At 41.2% G+C, this 20392-nt stretch overlaps 1 protein-coding gene across 1 annotated transcript in view; it reads left to right on the top strand.

Annotated features, from left to right (window-relative positions):
* The window catches only part of LOC124286910 (hormone-sensitive lipase-like), a 31252-nt gene extending 19969 nt beyond the window's left edge, over window positions 1-11283 (top strand). Inside the window, exons 7-9 of the mRNA XM_046723355.1 lie at window positions 4946-5165; window positions 5678-6825; window positions 9007-11283. Of these exons, the coding sequence (XP_046579311.1) occupies window positions 4946-5165; window positions 5678-6825; window positions 9007-9204 (1566 nt within the window). The 3' untranslated portion in view covers window positions 9205-11283. The remainder of the gene's footprint in view (window positions 1-4945; window positions 5166-5677; window positions 6826-9006) is intronic.
* The last annotated feature ends 9109 nt before the right edge of the window (window positions 11284-20392 follow it).

The raw sequence follows: 20392 nt of genomic DNA on the forward strand, positions 1-20392 counted from the left end.
GAACCTCTAAGAAGCCTGCCCCGACGCCTAGCCGATCCACATGTAGATCACCACGCAGTCACAGCTCGCGAAGGCACAGCTCACCACAAGGAGGTTCGTGAAGAGGTTCCAGAGAGAGACGTTCGCGAAAGGGAACGTTCCTATGACAGAAGGCCTCTAAGTTCCAGACGCAGCAACTACCATCTTTGAATAAAAAGAGATTCCCCCCTACATTTGTGAAGGCGCCGGAGTGGGACGACAACATCAAGTTGGTCAACGATGCCAGGACTAAGGTGTATAAGGTGGACGATAAGAAGTTATCACAAGTGGATACAGCTTCTAGAAGATCTTTCTTCGGACTAGCAAGATCTAGGGCCATCAACGAAGCGTTGATACAGAAATTCCAAAATTCCACAGCGGAAGAGGATAAAATGATCTACTCGGCCCTTGTCACACAAAAGAAGGATCAGTTCTTCCTATCGGACCACCTCACATCAATTTCGGCGGCAATCACCTTAATACGCAGACAGGGTTTACTGGCGTCCTGCGCCTGGAATGACAGATTTACGCAGCCTCTACTACGAGCTCCGTGGGAGGCACCTACCATCTTTGGAGGTCTATTGGATGATGCAGCTAAACAAGCTACACAAGACTCCAGAGAGGTCATGATGATCAAGACCATAGACACCTTGGCCAGCGTCATCCGCCATACTTCCCAGAGATACAACAACAAGTCTAAGTACGCTGGGATACAGAGAGCTAAAGACAGAAAGTACTCTAACTCCAGAGATGGCAAGGACTCCTGTCGTCGCCCTTCGGGCAACTACAGAGGAGACTCAGGAAGAGGCCGCGGCTCCAGAGCTTCCAGAAGTACCAGACGCTGAAGCCACAGTTCGGAACGACTGGAGTCTTCCACCCCCAGCCGTTCCTGTAAAACTATCGACAGTGGGTTAACGTCTACAAGGGTACTGGAAAAATTTGGGAATTCTAGGAGACGACTACGCCTCTCAGGTACTAAGAGAAGGTAACAAAGTACAACTGAAAGATGCCCCTCCATTAACCCTCAGCCCGATGGTCTTCAAGTACGGAGAGGAGCAGGCAGACAGATTACAAGAAGCCATCAACGCACTTCTCTCGAAAGATGCAGTAGAGATAATGGACCAGAATCATCTCACCCCAGGGTTCTACTCCCCAATTTTTCTAGTACCAAAGAAGAACTCCACTGAGAAGTTCAGACTGATTTACAACATGCGCAAATTCAACAGAGACTATCTACTGAAACCAGAGAGGTTCAGCATGATCCACCTACCGCAACTGAAACAACTCGTCCGTCCAGCAGATTACATGGCAAGCATAGACTTACAGGATGCATACCTGCACATCCCGATACATCGAGAATCAAGGAAATATCTACGATTCCTGTTCAAAGGGCAACACTACCAATGGAGCGTGCTACCGTTTGGAATATCTTCGGCTCCATGGCTATTCACACGAATAACCAAGCCTATAGTCGCATACCTTCATCTACGAGGTCTACGCAATGCCTTCTACCTGGACGACGGGATTCAGGTCCACCAAGATGCAAGTCTACTCAGACTACAGCTGAACTTCACGATCAAGTTGCTCACTCAACTGGGATGGTTGGTGAACCTAAGGAAGTCAGAATTGGAGCCAAAACAAGATCTACAATACCTGGGGATAAGATTCATCACTGCAGAGAATCGAATCATCATCCCAGAGGATCGATGGGTCAAGATACAAGCCATGATTCTGCCAGCAGTCACCTCTCCGTTAACATTACGATCATGGCAAGTTCTACTCGGTCTACTAACCTCGGCGCAAGACTTGACGCACATAGGAAGGTTACAGCTAAGACCGCTACAAAGGTTCCTCATAAAGCATCTGAACAGTGTCGACCCTATCCTGCTGCCCGAAAACCTCAAGAGGTATCTACTATGGTGGACACACAGGTCGAATGTCTGCGAAGGAGTCTATTTACAAGAGCCGGTCTTCGAGACACACCTCTACGCGGATGCCTCGTTGCAGGGATGGGGGGCACATCTCAACGATCAAGTAGCGTCGGGAAAGTGGTCTCATACAGAACAAAAGCTCCACATCAATCTACTAGAGATGAAAGCAGTGATCAACGCAGTACAACTATGGTCGAGCTTGCTGAACAACAAGATGTTGATGATCCACACAGACAACTCCACAGTGGCGTTCTCTATAAACAGGCAAGGATCCACAAGATCACCAAGCCTACTGCAGCTCACATTCCAGTTGTTCCAGATCACGCAAAAAGCAGAGATCTGGATAAAAGCGTGTCACATACCCGGAGCAAAGAATGTACTAGCAGACGCTCTCTCAAGACCACTACGCCCATCGCCAACAGAATGGATGCTCCATCCAGAAGCGTTTCTGAACGTAAGGGAAATAGCATTCCCCTCCATAGACCTGTTCGCCACGAGGTTCAACAAACAGCTGCAGACGTTCGTCTCACCAGTTGCAGATCCTCAAGCCTGGGCAACAGATGCACTGAGCATGTCGTGGGAAGGACTAAACAGCTACGCTTTTCCACCCCCGATACTACTGCCCAAAGTACTGGTCAAGATCAAACAGACACAGACGCTACAACTGACTTTGGTCGCGCCTTACTGGCCAGCGAGAGTATGGTTCCCAGGTCTACTAGAAACCCTAGGAAGCCCAGTAATCAAGCTTCCAGATTGGCCGAACCTACTGAAACATCCGCACACCAAGCAAGTCCACAGAAACCCAGCAGTGTTCCAGCTACACGTGTGGACCGTATCAAAATGTGTTTGAAGAAAAGAGGATACTCCGCCAGAGCAGCCAAAGTGGCGGAATATCTATGTCATCTGAGACAGACCAGACATCTGAAGGGTTCACCTCTATCTACTTACCTCGCTGCAATCAGTACAGTAATTACCATGAAAACAGGCATCAAGTTGACGAAAGTACCAGAATTACTCGCTCTCTCAGATCTTTTAAGTTGGAGGACCAGCAAAAGAAATTCAGAGCTCCAGCCTGGGATCTGAATGTAATTCTGCGTCATCTTACCAGTGATGTCTACGAACCACTAGACCAGATCACGATCGAGCTGCTAACACAGAAGACGCTGTTCCTGCTAGCGTTAGCCACGGCAGCTCGCATATCGGAAATACATGCGATGGACTACGGTCGAACCACATTCGACAGAGGGCAACATGATGCAGTTCATCAAGGACGTAGATGGGACTTTATTGCCAAGAATCAACTACCTGGTCAACCAGATAGATAATTCCACGTACCAGCGCTGTCAACAGTCCTCGGCCCACAAGATATATAGGACTTATCCTTGTGCCCAGTCAGAGCCTTGAAGATATATCTTTAAAAGACTAAGACGAGGAGAAGGAAATTCAAGCGCCTATTCATCCCATTATCAACGGAGACATCAACTGAAGTCTCAAGAACGACCATATCGTTCTGGATGAGAGCCGTCATATTGAGAGCCTACAAAGCAGCAGGACTAGAACCTCCTAGAGCTTCCAACCCACACGAAGTGAGAGCACTGGCATCAACACTAGCTCTACATGGAAATTGCTCTATACTGACAATAATGGAGGGCTGCTTCTGGAAGTCGGACACGGTGTTTGCCAACCACTACCTCCGAGATATAGCCACTGAAGACGTCTCAGGCATTCACCAATTTTGGCCTCTCGTTGTAGCACAGCAACTAACGGTTCCTCAAAGGCGCTGAGTTGAAATCTCACCCTTTATCACGTTGACTTAAAGATGACTTTTACTAGGAAAAGTATTAGTTTGAAAGTCCATGCGCACAGTCTAGGACAGACTAGCATGAGTGATTAAAGATCCTGTGTGGGTAATGACCTTACCTACATATAAAGGGATCGCAACTCATTTATGATAAAGACCTTATCATAATCCATGGGTTGTTATAAGATATCTAGTACAGGAGACACTAGTTTATCTATAACCACAAGAATCTACATGATTCAACTTGTCTGAGATTGAAGTAAGACAAGAAGTGGTCCCCCCGAGTTACTACGCAAGTTGGAAGAATAGGACCACGGAAATGCCGTTTGGAGTTCCCATGGGGGGGATACAGGACGTATCTAAGGACAGCTGTTGAATCCAGTGGCTTGACCCACCACCTATACCGGCGGATTCTATAAGCAAAGATCATGAGTCAGGATAAGGAAAAATATGTAATTTTTTAAGTAAAATTGATATTTTATACTTATCCTGACTCATGACGAACAAGCCCTCCCAACCTCCCCATTAAAGACACTTGTGATTTCACAGCAGATCCAAGTGCATGGGTGAAATTATAAGGAGAGAATGACAAGTCTGGGCACGTCACATGGTACGTTTGCATGGGAAAGAGGAAGGGAGGTAACTCGTGGGTGAGTATTGTACGTCCGCGTCGGGAACTTCAAGGGATTCAAGTGTTCCACTACCATTCGAAAGGGAAAGGGAGATAAGCAAAGATCATGAGTCAGGATAAGTATAAAATATCAATTTTACTTAAAAAATTACATATTTACAAACTGGAAAAAGGACAGAGAAGAATGATGTGATATTTATCTTTAAGCTGCAAAAATGCACCTTCTAGAAATAAGTGCATTAATATACACAGACGGGGTGATAGCAACATTGCTGAAATGTTAATTTGTGTGACAAACAATACAATTTACATATTTTGATGAGGTACCTTCTGTTAGTAAGATGTAATACATGTTTCAGGTTTCAGAATTGTTAAATGAATTGTTATCAAATGCATGGACAATGTTTTTGTACCAGTTCGAGCAATGTATATCTACCAGTTTAGCTGGTCAGTTCAGAAGTCATGTGCCATTTGAAGTAAGGTAGCTGTACTCAGTACTCAAAGTCCCATTACAATTTGTCACTAATGTACAGTAGAGATTGACGAGTGCTGACTGTTGACCAGGTACAACGGGGGGAGAGAATCTGTGTGGGAGGCGACAGTGCGGGGGGAAACCTCATGATATCCACAGCCATGAGAGCCGCTGAGTTTGGCATCCGCTGCCCAGACGGTATCATGGCTGCCTACACCCCTGTACTGGTGCGCTACACACCTTCTCCGTCGCGGCTGCTCTGCCTCATGGACCCACTGCTGCCAGTCGGCATTCTGTCCAGGTGTCTCGCAGGTATGTCATGGTGTCAGTAACCATAGTAACATATATACATTAGTGTGGAAGTTATAACAGGAAGTTGAAAAAACTATGTAATTTTTTGCAAAATGAGGAATGAATATGATGATAGATGGCTGAAAGTGTCTTGTTAGACATTTGAATGTTAGTTGTTAATAGCAGTACATATTACAAACAGTTTTTCATTTGAAAAGCATGAAGTGTTTTGTGAAATTGTTAGTGCTTTCCTGAAACTGTTTGAAAAGGGCAAGATATATCTCTATCTTGTTGCTCATATCTTACAGTTGATTGTTCCAGGATTGCAAGGATAACCTGTTCACTGTCACAGCATGTTATATCATGGATATATTATAGAATTCAGGACAAATATCTGCTTTCATTGATTTCCTCAGTGTATTCTCTTATACAATTGAGATCTTTAAATTTTATGCTCAATCAGAGCCAAAACAATTATCCACAGAGAAATACTTTGTTCACTCTCACAGCACCCACATAATTTGTTTTGGCAGCGTATGCCGGTGTGTCAGATGAGCTGGCATCCGGACTGGCAAGCACAGTGTTTCCTGGTGACAAGGACTCGCTCAGTTCCATCAAACTCAAGTCTGATGAGTCGACAGACACAGACTGGGTCATCATTTCCCAGGATGAGAAGGCAGCCAAGACCAGGGGTCCAGTTATCCACTCTTCACAGATGGACCAGCTGACTCCATCTCCATGTGCCGATGGTATGGACCATCTGATCACTCAAAGTGAAGTGCTGGACTTGAATGAGGGATCAGGCATCGTTATGGACTCCCCGTCACCGGACACCTTCTTCACTCCGGGAGAGGGCAAGGGGGAGGTAGGTTTCCAGGATATGGCCGAGGTGCAGCGTGAGTCACTGGAAGACATTAGGCTGGACAGTCCAACACCAGTGTCAGAAGGGCAGAGAATCTGTAAGGAGATTGCTGATGTGTTAGCTGAAGATTCTACACAACAGATCAGTCAGATGAATCTAGATCGGGACTCTGATACATCATCTGGTTATGAAATTCTGTTTGATAAGAACCCACAGTCTGCTAATGGACAGTCTAATCAAGCAGAAGGTGCATTTAAAAAGGGAGATAACTCCGAAGGCCATTCTAAACAGGGAGATAACTGTGTATCTGAACTTGAAGGCCAGTTTGTGATACAGGCTCCTGTTTTGAACCCTGACTTAAGGATGACGTCCACTCCATCTGTAGACAGTGGCTGTCATATTGAGGAACAGACATCTACACAGCAGGAACACCAAACACATAGTGCAGACATGGCTCATTCTAACACTGATGCCAATACTGTCGATATAACTGACCTACCCAGCAGTGCAGGAAGCTCAGCTCAGAACTCACCATCAGCCCTCCGATCAAAACTGCATCTAAATTTGAAAAAGACATCGGAGTCACCCCTCAAAACTAATCAGCCCCCAGCAACTCATATTCATCGATCTGCCTCAGCGGGTGTTTTCAAGACCACTGTCAACAATCCTGGGTCCCCCACAGACTTCCTCCGGCACCGCCACACCGCTCAGAGCCCGCTGCATGCGATACGGCGCCTGCCTATAGTGAAGAACCCCTTCATGTCTCCACTACTGGCCCCAGATCACATGTTGAAGGGGCTGCCTCATCTCAGTCTGGTGGTAAGTAGAGACCTTTGTAGCTGTATCTAACAAGACTATCTGTATCATGTGGACACTTACTGAAGGCCTGTTTAAAAAGTTGCCCTTCAGCAACACATACTTGTCATAAGAGCCCAAATCTGGGATCAGCATGTCATTGTATCCCAGTTGCATCCATGATGTTAATCAGTGGATTGTCTGGCCCAGCAACAGTTATCTACACCCCACCAGCATATAGCTAGAATGTTGCCGAGTACAACCATAAACAAACACTAAGTGAGGGGAGGACTCCCCATTGGTTATGTGTTCTTCATCACTACAAAGGCTGTATTCCCACAAAGTATTTGTCTATTTCCTATGCCCCTGCTGTCATACTGCTGCTAAAGCAGTAATTTTTCCTTATCCTGATTCATGCTAAATGCTTGTCTCCTTCTTCTTGCGAATGATAGTGGCACACTTGAAATCCCTTGAAGTTCCCTTCTAAAAAAGCGGACGTAAAATCATCACTAACCAAGGATTTCAAGTGTTCCACTATCATTCGCAAGAAGAAGGAGACAAGCATTTAGCATGAGTCAGGATAAGTATAAAATATCAATTTTAATCAGAAGATTACATTTTACTGAGACACTAATGATAGTGTGTCACTCATGTTAATGATAGTACCCATGACAGTACTTCTCAACCTGACCGTCAGTTCACTAAAAATAAGTGTAATGTGGTCTCATCTTAAATAATAATAATATATTTTTACCTTTGACCAGTTCCACTACCCAAGAGGACAGAATTAGCATGATTGTCATTGTGAAAACAAAAAAATTATCCTTATATCTGGAAATCCCACTTTTAGATGCTCTCTTGGGTCTTAGTTGTTTAAAGTCATGCAATTTGAAGGAAAACTAAGTTCTATAGATAGTCAACTTCTTTATTGCAACGAGTGCGACGTTATGGTGTAGGTACTAACATCATCATTATGCAAGTCACTTGCTTGATAATGGTGTTAGTATGTACACCGAAACGTCACACTCATTGCAATAAAGAAGTTGACTATCCATAGAACTTAGTTTTCCTACATCTTCACAACTTCTGAAATGCCTCTCAAAGAAGTCATGCAAGTTGCTGTGTAGAGTCGCTTCCCTTGGCTTCCCGTGCTTCTGTGTTTACTGTCACTGGGTTATACTTCCTCATTATGGATATACACTGGGTTATGACTGGAAGATTTATCAAAATGGCCTAAAACCCAACTCGTACACTAAAATAAATTCTGTAGAAATTCTTTGTCATTTTTGTTGTAAATAGACTTTCTGGATCCCTATTACAGACAGGAGCTTCTGCCTTGGAAGCCTTGAGGGATGAAATATGTGACATCAGGTTTTTCTGTTAACTCATTCACACAAACATTTTCACTAGTTCTCTGTGCAGGGAGTTGTAAGTGACATGCTGCATATCTTTCAGTTACTATACACTGGAAGTGTTCATTCCTTGCTGTACAACCATGACTATGCTGTAGTCGTTTGAATTCAGGTTTACTGCATTCAAATGTAGGTTTTATTGTGGGCTGGTCATTTTTCAAAAGTATTTTCTAATATAATGTAGGTTAGTGGTTGATGTGCATGATTTAGTTATAGTTGTTATATTTTCCTCTTTAACCCCATAATTGATTAATGTACAATATTGTCATCAAATTATTGTTGTTAGTTCCAAGGTATATTAGTGTACTGTACGTTATCCTTGATAACTCCATGTTATTGTGTAATTTGATATTGTTATTAGAAGTTCCAACTTGATTACTGCATAACATAATGCAAATAATGATATTGTTATTGTTATTAAGTTCCAACTTTATACTGCGAGATGTCATCAAAACATTATATTGGTACTATAAGTTCCAACTTTATACTGCAAGATGTCATCAAAACATGAAATTGGTACTATAAGTTCCAACTTTATACTGCAAGATGTCATCAAAACATGATATTGGTACTATAAGTTCCAACTTGATTACTGCATGATATTGTGCAAATAATGATGATGTTATTAGAAGTTCCAACATGTCCAGGCATTATACTTCATGATATCTTGAGTAACTCCATGGTATTGTATATATAGTGGTTAACAAATTCTATATGTCTAAGGCATATCACTACATCCATACCATGGCTAGCACAGTGTAATTATATGAGTAATGATATCCTAATTTCACAGGCATGTCACCTTGACCCTATCCTGGACGACTCCATCATGTTTACGAAGAGACTCAGGAAGCTGGGGAACTCAGTTGACCTTCACCTTGTAGATGACCTACCTCATGGTTTCCTCAACTTCGCCCTGGTTTGCAAGGAGGCAAGACAAGCATCCGAAGTCTGTATTTCCAAACTGCAGGACATGTTGGCGTCCAGGTAGACCAGCCACGTGTACTGACACGCCCCTGAAGTCCACAGGTACGCAGGTTGTATCACTGCTGTACCTGTCCACAAGTGCTTCAACGCAAACCACAACCCGGCAACAGCAACGATTGGTGTATTTGTCATTCATGCAGATTTCATGCAGATAAGTGTTCATGACATGGTAGCAGATGTGATTAAATATATATTTATGCCTCGTATCCATGTCTGTTAGAAATATAATGTGCATTGCATGCTGGAAGTGATCTCATACATGGCAAAGGAATATTCATTATAGCTGGATTTTTACAAAATGTGTTTTTAGATTTGAATTCTGACATCTTAACTTATCTAATTATCTATCTGTAAATTTTGTTACGTTTCTGCTAATAATATTTTGTGATGTTATAGGATGATTGAAAAGCCTTGATAAACCTTCATGTTAATATGCCAAATTTGTTAATTCTCTGGTCATGGCTTTGTGATTGAACCTATTCAGATAGGAAAATTGATAGTATGATAAGAAACATAATTTTGGAAATCCGATAATGTTTTAATTGTATGTACATGATGTAAATATCTAAGATTCCAAAAGGAAATGCATTGCCAGTGTTATAGTTACATGGATACGTTACTTAACATCTCACTGATCTCAATTAACTTAAACACACACCTTGGAAGACACACACACTGTTGGTTTATATACTGACCATGGGCCAGTGTTCTAGGACTGGAAGGGTTAGTGAGGGCTGAGAAGGAGTCCCTGAAACTGGTCATGGTGGGGGACATGAAACTGACATTAGTGTTTCTGTGCATGTACAGAAGAAAATTATTATGGCAAACAATTGTGATGTGATATAAAATATATCGTAACATCTGTCATTCTTTTGTTGTTACAGATGTAGTCAAATTTTCTCCCATGGGTAAATGTCACCTCTTAAATGCTTAAGTGTTCTGAACAAATCCAAGGGTTGTAAAAAAGGTTGCACACATGTAGAAAGGGTAATTAGATTTTGTTGTTGTGAATGTGCCATTATATAGCATCAGTCTCTCTGTGTTTATACACAGGATGATTGCCAGTAGTTGATGATATTAGTATGGAACCAGTATGAGAACAGAGAACGGTGTAAAGCTGTACTATTGGTTTTATAACTGTGCAATTTTGTTTTGATAAAGTGCTTTACGAAGTCCTTTAACTTGAATATGCATGGATTTGTAAGTTCACACCAATTGTACTTGTCAACATAATAATAATAATATTGTGTCCATATATATAACACCAAACTCCACGCTAGGTATGTTCACAGCGTTAACTACCAATAGCACAGCACATTATTACCCCGGATAACCCAAGCTGCCTGTGAGGTGCTAGAAGGTTATAGTCACATGACTTTTTCCACCGGGTACCCATTTTCTTGCTGGGTGAACAGAGGCAATGTGAACAAACTCACTTGCCTAAGGTGAGACCACATGTATCACTTAGGTATAGGTGTAAGTCTTACTTGCTGCTGACAGCTGGTGTTTCAGCTGGAGATTGTACAGCTGACTCAGGTAAAGTCAATCATTACCATACAGCTGCCTCACTCAGTATACAAGTGTACCCCTGCAAATGTTCAGCTCTTAATTACCATGACATTAGGTATCCACAGTGTGCTGCTTCCAATACAGGGTGATGACAGGACCTCACCTCAACACGTTTTTCCTCACACGTTACAGTTCCATGTCTCCCATCACCAGAACCTGCTAAAATTAAACCAGAAATTCATTTGTTTTAGACTAGTCCAGAAAAATAGTGCAGGGCTTGATTTAAGGAAATGAAATCAATTTCCACCTATTGCAACCCTAGGTAATGACCTGGTTGCACCAGACAAAAACAGGTTGCACCTGTTTCTCAATATATAATTATATATGATGCTTGAACTTGGGTATTGGTGAATTAGAACATCCTTGTAGCAAAATTATTGTGATTTTATTTTACTTCATAATTTCATGACATGAACAGTAGCAGTTATTCAAACACTGTCTGTGTTGTCATCAGAGCCACTGCTCTAAGCCAGTTCCTCATCATTCTGTTTCCCAGATGAAGTCTGTGTTATTTCAACAGCAATATATCAACGTGCACTAAGGGCAAGTCAGTATAAATATGTGGTTGCATTTTGCAGTTTCAGGTTGCACCAGTGCAAGTTCTAAATGCTAAAATCAAGCCATGTAGTGGAAAGCTTATTTCAATAGTCCTTAGAGTTTGTGGCTAGGCCTGCTTGAAGAAGAGAAAACTGTTTACTTAATGTACATTTTCTATCAGTTTCAGAGGCGGATCCAGGAATGCTTTTTTTTTTTTCTTTTTTTTTGGGGGGTGTGTGTGTCAGGGGTTTGAACCCACTGGACCCCCCCTCTGGATCCACCAATGACTTTTATTCAGTTCTTATTGGTATCAAAATTGAATCATTGAATAATTGTTAACAATAATTGCTGACAAACACTACTAGTCAATGGGACTTCCATCCCACCTTATCCTCAACACAACGTAGTTGTCTTGTGCTAGAAGACCAGCAGGAATTTAAAACGCTGTTTAACATGTTCATGCATAGAACGTCAATTCAAATACAATAATTGATGCCTTGTTAATGTTACATTTCCTTATATGTGATGAATTTAAACGATACCAGCCAAAATGAACATTTCAGGTGGCTAACCAGTGCAGTATTTTGTACTCATTGTATATTTGCTTGTTTACAACAGTGAAGTCAGATGAGATTCTCTATAGGCATTTTCAACTTCTAGTTTAGGCATACTAAAAACTTCAGGGCTACCTGGCACTTTTTCCAACTGAGTAGGGGCGGTGGGGTAGCCTAGTGGTTAAATGTTGGCTCGTCACGCCGAAGACCCGGGTTCGAATCCTCACATGGGTACAATGTGTGAATAAAGCCCATTTCTTGTGTCCCCCGCCGTGATGTTGCTGGAATATTGCTAAAAGCGGCGTAAAACCAAACTCAGTCAGTCAGTCAGTCCCACTGAGTACTGACAGGATGGGAAAACTTATCACAACTGGCTTCTCTTATATGAATCTTATTTAGCTGGCATGATTTGTATACTTGTAAGCATGTCATGTTTGCCCCATTCTGTCATTCAGGGAGGGACAAGAAGTAGCCTTGAATTCTTGATTATGCATGAAACGGGAGTTGTTTTTCATGATACTCCAAGCCATTATCTGGTAGTTGAGAGAGATAGATACACAGTCAGAAATACAAGGATATTAGATAAAAATAAGTTTATAGCTCAACAGATTTAGCAGGACAAAAGTGCCAAAATGTCAAAACTTGTGTCTTCTCTATGGAATAGCAATATTTTTGTACAACAAATATCCTCGATGATAGTGCAGAATATGTTCAAATTATAGATGAGAATATAATGATCACTATAATACTAAGATATAGGTTTGTGCTGGAATCTAATACTTAGCATCGAGTCTCAGTTAATGTGGTAATACTTGTTTGATGTAGTGCTGCATACATTGTTATGGACACTACAGTGGCTTCAAACAAGCATGTTAATTTAAGTATTGAGTAGTGCGTAGTTAGTATCCAATGGTGATATCAGGAGCCCCTGACTATATTTTTGTATACATTGATCACTTGGATCTGTGGGAAATGTGAAGTTCTAATCATGCTAATCCCAGTTTTAATCAGTTGCACATCTCCATGGCATTACACCATCTCTGGAGGAGGCCATTGATCCAACTGGCAATACATTGCAGTAATGTTCCTTGATTCCTGCAAATCCTTGAAAAGGCATCATATTTTTAAACTTATCCTATCTCACGGTATGCACCTCTCTTCTTCTAGGACCATGTGTGGAAACGTGCTGTAGGCTAAGTTGAATCAAAATGACAGGCAATGACCGTCAGATGATCATCTGAGCGATCTGCACGCTTATTGTGATGATTGACAGGTACTGCTATCGGAGTGGGGGCAGAGGTCGGGGGATCAGAGGCCAGATAACTTTTGATTCAACTTAGCCTACAGCACGTTTCCACACCTGGTCGTAGAAGAAGAAGAGAGGTGCATACCGTGACATAGGATAAGTATATAAATATACAATTTATATTAATATTTTCAAACTGATATCAACTCCTCTCTGGAAGAATCCTTGTCTTAATGGCAAGTTTGATGGTTAAAACTTATTTTCTGCACATTGTCTAGTGCAGGGTTTCAGATAAGCTGGTGTTTTTTTTACATTTATGAGATAAAACCTTGATACAACACCCATCAATATCACTTACAACCGGACATGTTAACATGATGTGTATAAATGTAACATTCAGTATTGTATCTCCATTCTACCCTGACTATATTAACATTGGAACACTTTTTCTTGCACATGGAATCCTGTAATGATGATGTGGTCCTAATGTAGTGGACTCCCATTTCTTGTCACTGACATGGGACAACCCATCATCAGGCGGGGGTCCTGTTTCCTTAACAACTTATGTGTGTTCAGGTGTCAGTTGTCAGATGCTCTTGTAGTAAAACAATACCTGGAAGAACATAGAATTCAAGTGATAAATAGATCTAGTGTTTACAATAAGATCATCATCCATCCACTATCATGATAGATTGACTTGCTGTCCCTGATTTTATAAACATATAAAAAAATTGTTGCTTCATAGCCTGAACAATTGTAAATGTGGTGTTTAACAAACAAGTCTCAGGCAATGTTCTTTTCCTAGGGGACTTAGACAGAGATGTTCTAAGACCCTGCATGTTCTTCATCAACTTTTGCATGTCAGGACTGTCCATTGGGAAAAGTGAGGAACATTTTTCCGTAAGGTGCTTTGAATGTTCTAGTCAATTACCACCTGGCCATATACTGTCACTCAGCAGGAACCCCGGTGATTGTGGCCATGTTGTTTCCTGGACAGGGTGCTGTTCCTTTCGTGTTCGCTTTGTGATTTGTGCAGAGTGCTTATCAATACAGTGGTCTTCACACAGTCCACTGGATATAAAGACCACGTTCCACTTCCATGCTACAGCTACCTGCAGCAATCTCACTGTAGTCAGACCCTGGTGCCTGCTACTGCAAGGATCTGAGAAAATTCATTTAAGGTCACATCTGAATGATGGTTTGTGAACTTTGACCAGCCTGTGAAATGACTACCAGGAGCTTGGTTTAAGCAAGTCAGAAAGCAGCTTTCTTAGACTTTATGTCACAAGTTTCAATCAACCACTGTTCAAGACTACCCACCTTTTTTGACAATGCTCTCCATTTAGATATTGAAAACTGAAGAAATTATTATCTGGAATGTTAAATAGGCGACTAAGATTGAATGAGAGCAATTTTGAAGAGCTATGGGAAAGCTCTCTGATTTCAAATATTTATCTAGTTGATGTTAGAGGCAGATGTTGAATTTGCCAGAATTAATCATACTGTCGTTAAGAATACCATGCATTCACCTTGTTCAAGCTGCTTGATTAGGAAACTCATTTGGTTGTCACTGTGGCCATGTTGTTGGTGATGCTCTGTCTGATGGATGAAAGGTCATTCTGGCATGACCTGGAATGGGATGTCCACACATTGATTTATAGTCGTGAGCACTAACATCTGATTGTAATGATGTCTGCAACTCCTTGTTTTCAGGCTTGCTAGAGTCTGTGCTCAGATTTTGTGGATCTTGACAGTGTGAGAGCATGCAAGGTTACCTTAGGTGTCCGGTTGTTGAACCCTTCTCCCAAGGCACTCAGTCTGACCACTGTTCTCGGGATGATGTAGCTGAGATAGTTTCAACAAGTCCTGTGTGCTGTTCAATTCGAAATAGCCAGGTTATAGTATCACTGACTGGTTTCTTAATGTCAGTCTTCCATGATACACCCTCAAGTCCAGTCCTGTTCCCTGAGACTCTCATGTCAATCTTCCATCATGTACCCAGTGCTCAATAACCCTATTGTATTTATCCTGCACATTTTCCATATTGTTCCCTGTTAAAAATGCCCCTATGCTTTAATCTGTCATGCACATCTTTCATTGTGTTCCCAGTGCTCCATAAAACTATTTTTGAATCTGTCTTGCATATGTTCCATCAGCATGCCATTCTCTCTGTATACCTTCCATGTCATTCCCAGTTGTCAACAACCCTTGGAAATGTTATGTTTATCTGCCATCGTGTACCCAGTTGTTCTTACCTGAAACTAAAAATGTTTCATTCTCTACCACGTGATGGTGCCTATAATGGTTGTGATGTTTAGAAAGCAATTTTCTGTATCAATATTTATTTTCACACATTACATGGTGAGTCAGCATGTTTGAGCTATGAGTCGTTTATTTGCAGTCATGAATGATCAAACCTGTCCACTATTCATTTTGAATTAGTGATATACTTAGGGCTACCAGACTTGGAAACAACCAGCCCTGTTATTTCCATCACTGACTGATGACGTGTAAAACCCAAACCAAGTGCCTTTTTCAGTGTTAACCTGGTACTTGAACCACGGTCTGTTGATCCTTGAGTGACAAAGGAATGCAGTGAAATATTGCACCTTTCGGACACCACTTCATCCTCTCACAGGAGTAGAAGCTGAAGAATCGGGACATTTGTCTCTGAATGTGAGATGTTCCTCACTACTTCACCTGTTCAACCTGAGTGTATCCACTCTCAGCCTCTGTTCCACCCCAGGCTTTGTCTCACTGTTATCTGCAGTCTAGTCATATACTAATTATGTTTATAGTTCATTGTTGTTTCACTGGCTTGCATTGTTTCACCTAAATAATGTACCTTATATTCCTTATCACCAAATGTTGTTTTCCAATTTTATTTTCTTCAGTTTAAAAAATGTGTTTGATGTTTATTTATTTCAGCTGTTTTCATTTTTTTTTACAACATAAGTTATGTTACAGCACGTTGATGAGACTATTTGTGCCATGTGTTTGCCCCGTGTCTTGTTTATGTACAAAGGTATGTTAACACTCGAATACCAGTGTTATTGGTTGGTTATTGTTATTTTCCTAAAATTCCTTACTTTAGTAGACAGTGTCTAACTGAGCATGAACAGAATATCATTATCGTGCCAAATGATATACTTTGGGTATACATTGTCATGGAATTTTGTGAATTTCCAATTTGGGTTCCAAAGAAAACAAATCCACCAAATAATAATCTGTTTGATATGTTTTAGGAAACTCATTTTCCTGATTAACAACAGATTTGTCTGTTGCCAGGTCATATGACCATAAACTTTTGCTAAGGAGGCCAGATTGTTTCTGTAACTTATATTACTCTTTGTTGTTCAATTACAAGATGTTACAATGTTGTTGTGTAATACATGTGTTGGTATGTTTTCTTCTTTATCTACAAACTGGAGACATTGTTACAGGAATATCAAGGAGCAGAATGTAAAAACTTTAGTAGTTCTGCACATGATCAAAATATACTTGTGGACAACCATTCAAAAGATGTCTTCACACAACATCTGTTTTATCCTAATGCCCGGACAATGGATTCTGTCCAGGGATGATGGAGTCCTGTACATTGGTTCCAGATGAGCCATGACAGTATCCATCAGCTCTCTATCTAACTGTACCTTATATTATTCCAATTGCTTTTTGGTGGATGTTCACAAATGACACTTTTTTAACACTTGTCAAAACATGAGCAAATGCTTCAAGAAAACTCTTGTGATATTTTTCAAATAAAAGTCAGTCTGTGGTATGCTTCCATATACCTCATTCTTGCATACTGACCTGTGGCAAACTCAATCTGTTCAGTTCACATTTTGTGTGGAGATTACTAGCCTGTGATATATGTTACATTGTACATTGGTATGTTGTAACTACCCTTGTTTACAGAATGATGCTTGTCAAAAATGAGAAAGGTTTATCTGTTTTCTGTGAACAGGTACACTTTTAGATGTTAAACCATTATTTTCATTCTCAAGATTGAATGATGGAGTTGTTCAAACTGCAATCTTAATGTATGTACTAAATATGTGAATCAGATATGATTGTTTATGTACAATCTTGTGTGCTGTATTGCAGTATATGGTCACAACAGTCTTTCTAGTTAGAGATGCTTCATCACAGCAAATATTTGCAAACATGGATTTTGTACTGTGAAATGTTTGTTCAGTGAAAAATGTTTTTTTATAACTATTTTCAGTGGACATTTTACTGTCTTGTTTTACCACCTGTGAGATCTTATATTTATGAGACTGGTCTCCAGGTGTTTCTAAGATCTTGTCCTGTCAAACTATGTTGTACAGTGCTGTCTATTTTCAGATTGGTTTACATGTTCAGATTGTCATATCAAGCTGTGGAGTATCTCCCGTACACAGATCTGTGTGAGATTACAGTGTCATTGACCGTGGGGGACCACCAGTGTCATTGACTCCTCCGGAAGTCATATGTACAGTCATGATTCCTTACAACCTTGTCACTTTGCAGATGCTCCTTTATCAAAAATGGAATTCAGATTGACAAGGGTGTTTACAAAGATGAATTTTACAACAAAAATGGCTTTGGCTTGGTGTTGTCAGAGTTCAGATGTATTATGTGTATAAGGACACAAACCAGGTCATGAATGTTTTGTTTTTCATCACACACCAATCCTAAGCAAACTTTACACAAATGCTGTACAGTGTGTTTTATTGTGTTTTAGTTTGCAATCTTCTGACTAAATCTGTGAACCAGGGAAAATAGATTTGGCCTGGATATTGTTATTCTCCATGGGGAATTCAACTGTACCTTCTATTATTCCAATTGCGTTTTGGTGGATTTTCACAAATGACACTTTTTTAACACTTGTCAAAACACCAGTTTTAAATATTTGCAATTGGTACATATTTTGTGCCCCCTTGCTTTGATGCCCTAAAACAATTTGGAGAAATTTGGTGTAAATAGGTATGTTCTGTATAATCTTAAATAGTAAGTAATGACTATATTTACCTGGCAAAATTGTTGAATCTCGTTCTAAGAACTGATGATGGTCAATGACAGGATCACTCGAAACCTGATCAGTGTCTGTCTTTTATCATCCCAAACTGACCTTCACAGAATCTAAGATGAAATTGCCTCATGATATTCTGTAGACCATTGTGAGGTCATCAATCACCAAGCCCCACAAGCTGGTTAGCTGTACTTACACCCAAGGTACTCTTTTGTACTGTTAAAATGGTTAAGAAAGTATATCATGAGACAGTGTTAGTAAAGATATTGGAGAATATATGTACATATATATATGTATATGTCTTTTGTGTCACTGCGGTAAACTGTGGGTGAATGGTTTATAATGTGATAAATATTCATTCTGTTCTGTGCATAGATGATCTGGAAGCCTGTAGATACTATTTTAATTAAATATATTTAACTCTACATTGTACTTTGTGTGATTTTTATAAGCGAACATGGCTGTAGACAGTGCGACTCAGTGGAGCAATGGTCACGTATCAGAATTGAGATGAAGAATACAAGAGACTAGTTCCACTAGTTTGGTAGGTGACTTGGTTGATTGTGTGTTATTATCGGCTTGTTTCTGTTCATTTACAAGCTGGCACTCCATAACGGGTCAGAATTGGTCTTCAACAAAGCATGCTTGTCAGAGGAGGTGACTACCGGGGGTCAGACTCGCTGACTTTGTTGGCACATGTCATGTATCCCAATTGACTAGATCAATGCTCATGATGTAAATCACTAGATTGTCAGGTCCAAACTCGATTGTTTACAGATCATCGCCATATAGTTGCAATATTGCTTAGTGTGACATTTAACAAAAGCTTAGGTTGCGCAGCACCTGTCCAGTTAGGTATCACTCTAAACAAGAAAGACTGTTTGTGCACTGGAATTACCTCTCAAGAAGATGTTGAGCAAAGTTTCTGTCACTGTAGATAAAACAGCTGCGTCCCACTCACAAGAGACTTGTGAGAAAGTGAACACTACGTCGGTGGAGAGTACTGAAGCATGGAGGCAACAGCTTATTCAGCTTGCCATGGGACATAATCATAAAGTAAATAGTTTATCCAGCTACATTATCATTTTCTCTGCCAGATAAAACACTCGTTTCTCAACTCGGTTGTTTCAAATCTCAAATAAAATATTTAAAAAGTGGTGAATATGAGTTATTATTCTGCATTCCCATTAAGACAGGATCCAGACTGGGTAACAAGTGACATCATTTGTTGTGGTATGACGCTGCGAAACACCGACTGTCCGCCCTTCGGACGGACGCTATACCCACTTGACCACGGGAGCTAACACCCCTGGCGGAGGCTCTATCCATGTGACAACAGGAGCTCACTCTCCTGGCAGAGTCTCTATCCATGTGACAACGGGAGCTCACTCTCCTGGCAGAGTCTCTATCCATGTGACAACGGGAGCTCACTCTCCTGGCGGAGGCTCTATCCATGTGACAACGGGAGCTCACTCTCCTGGCAGAGTCTCTATCCATGTGACAACGGGAGCTAACACCCCTGGTGGAGGCTCTATCCATGTGACAACGGGAGCTCACTCTCCTGGCAGAGTCTCTATCCATGTGACAACGGGAGCTCACTCTCCTGGCAGAGTCTCTATCCATGTGACAACGGGAGCTCACTCTCCTGGCGGAGGCTCTATCCATGTGACAACTGGAGCTCACTCTCCTGGCAGAGTCTCTATCCATGTGACAACGGGAGCTAACACCCCTGGCGGAGGCTCTATCCATGTGACAACGGGAGCTAACACCCCTGGCGGAGGCTCTATCCATGTGACAACGGGAGCTCACTCTCCTGGCAGAGTCTCTATCCATGATACCACAGGAGCGGTCAGGGACACGCTTTTCAAGTTGTACATGGTTCATTCTGCATTATGGGGGGAGTCTATGTCAGTGATCAACTTTTGGTTTCTTTCTTAAAGGTCACATGCAACCAAAAAATCAAACAATAATTAAAACACAATTATCACTTATTCATGACATATAATATACATTGCTGGTTATGAAAAATCAAGATTATAAGCGTACAATCGCAAATCAAAAGTGCAATATTGTGTACTTGGGTTTACTTCCCAAGAAACAAAGCAGCCGGGATACCGAACCCAGTCAGAGCGGGTGGGTGTGCACTCAAGTGTAACGGCTGGTTCATTTGCAGATGCCCTCATGGCTCATTGTGTGTGTATATATAGAGATGTTGGGTTTTGTAAATACATGCTCATTTTTTGTGTATAATATTTTGCAATCAACAGACATCATA

This window comes from Haliotis rubra, unplaced genomic scaffold (assembly GCF_003918875.1).
Source record: "Haliotis rubra isolate DU_JTF1 unplaced genomic scaffold, ASM391887v1 Scf396, whole genome shotgun sequence".
Lineage (NCBI taxonomy): Eukaryota > Metazoa > Mollusca > Gastropoda > Lepetellida > Haliotidae > Haliotis > Haliotis rubra.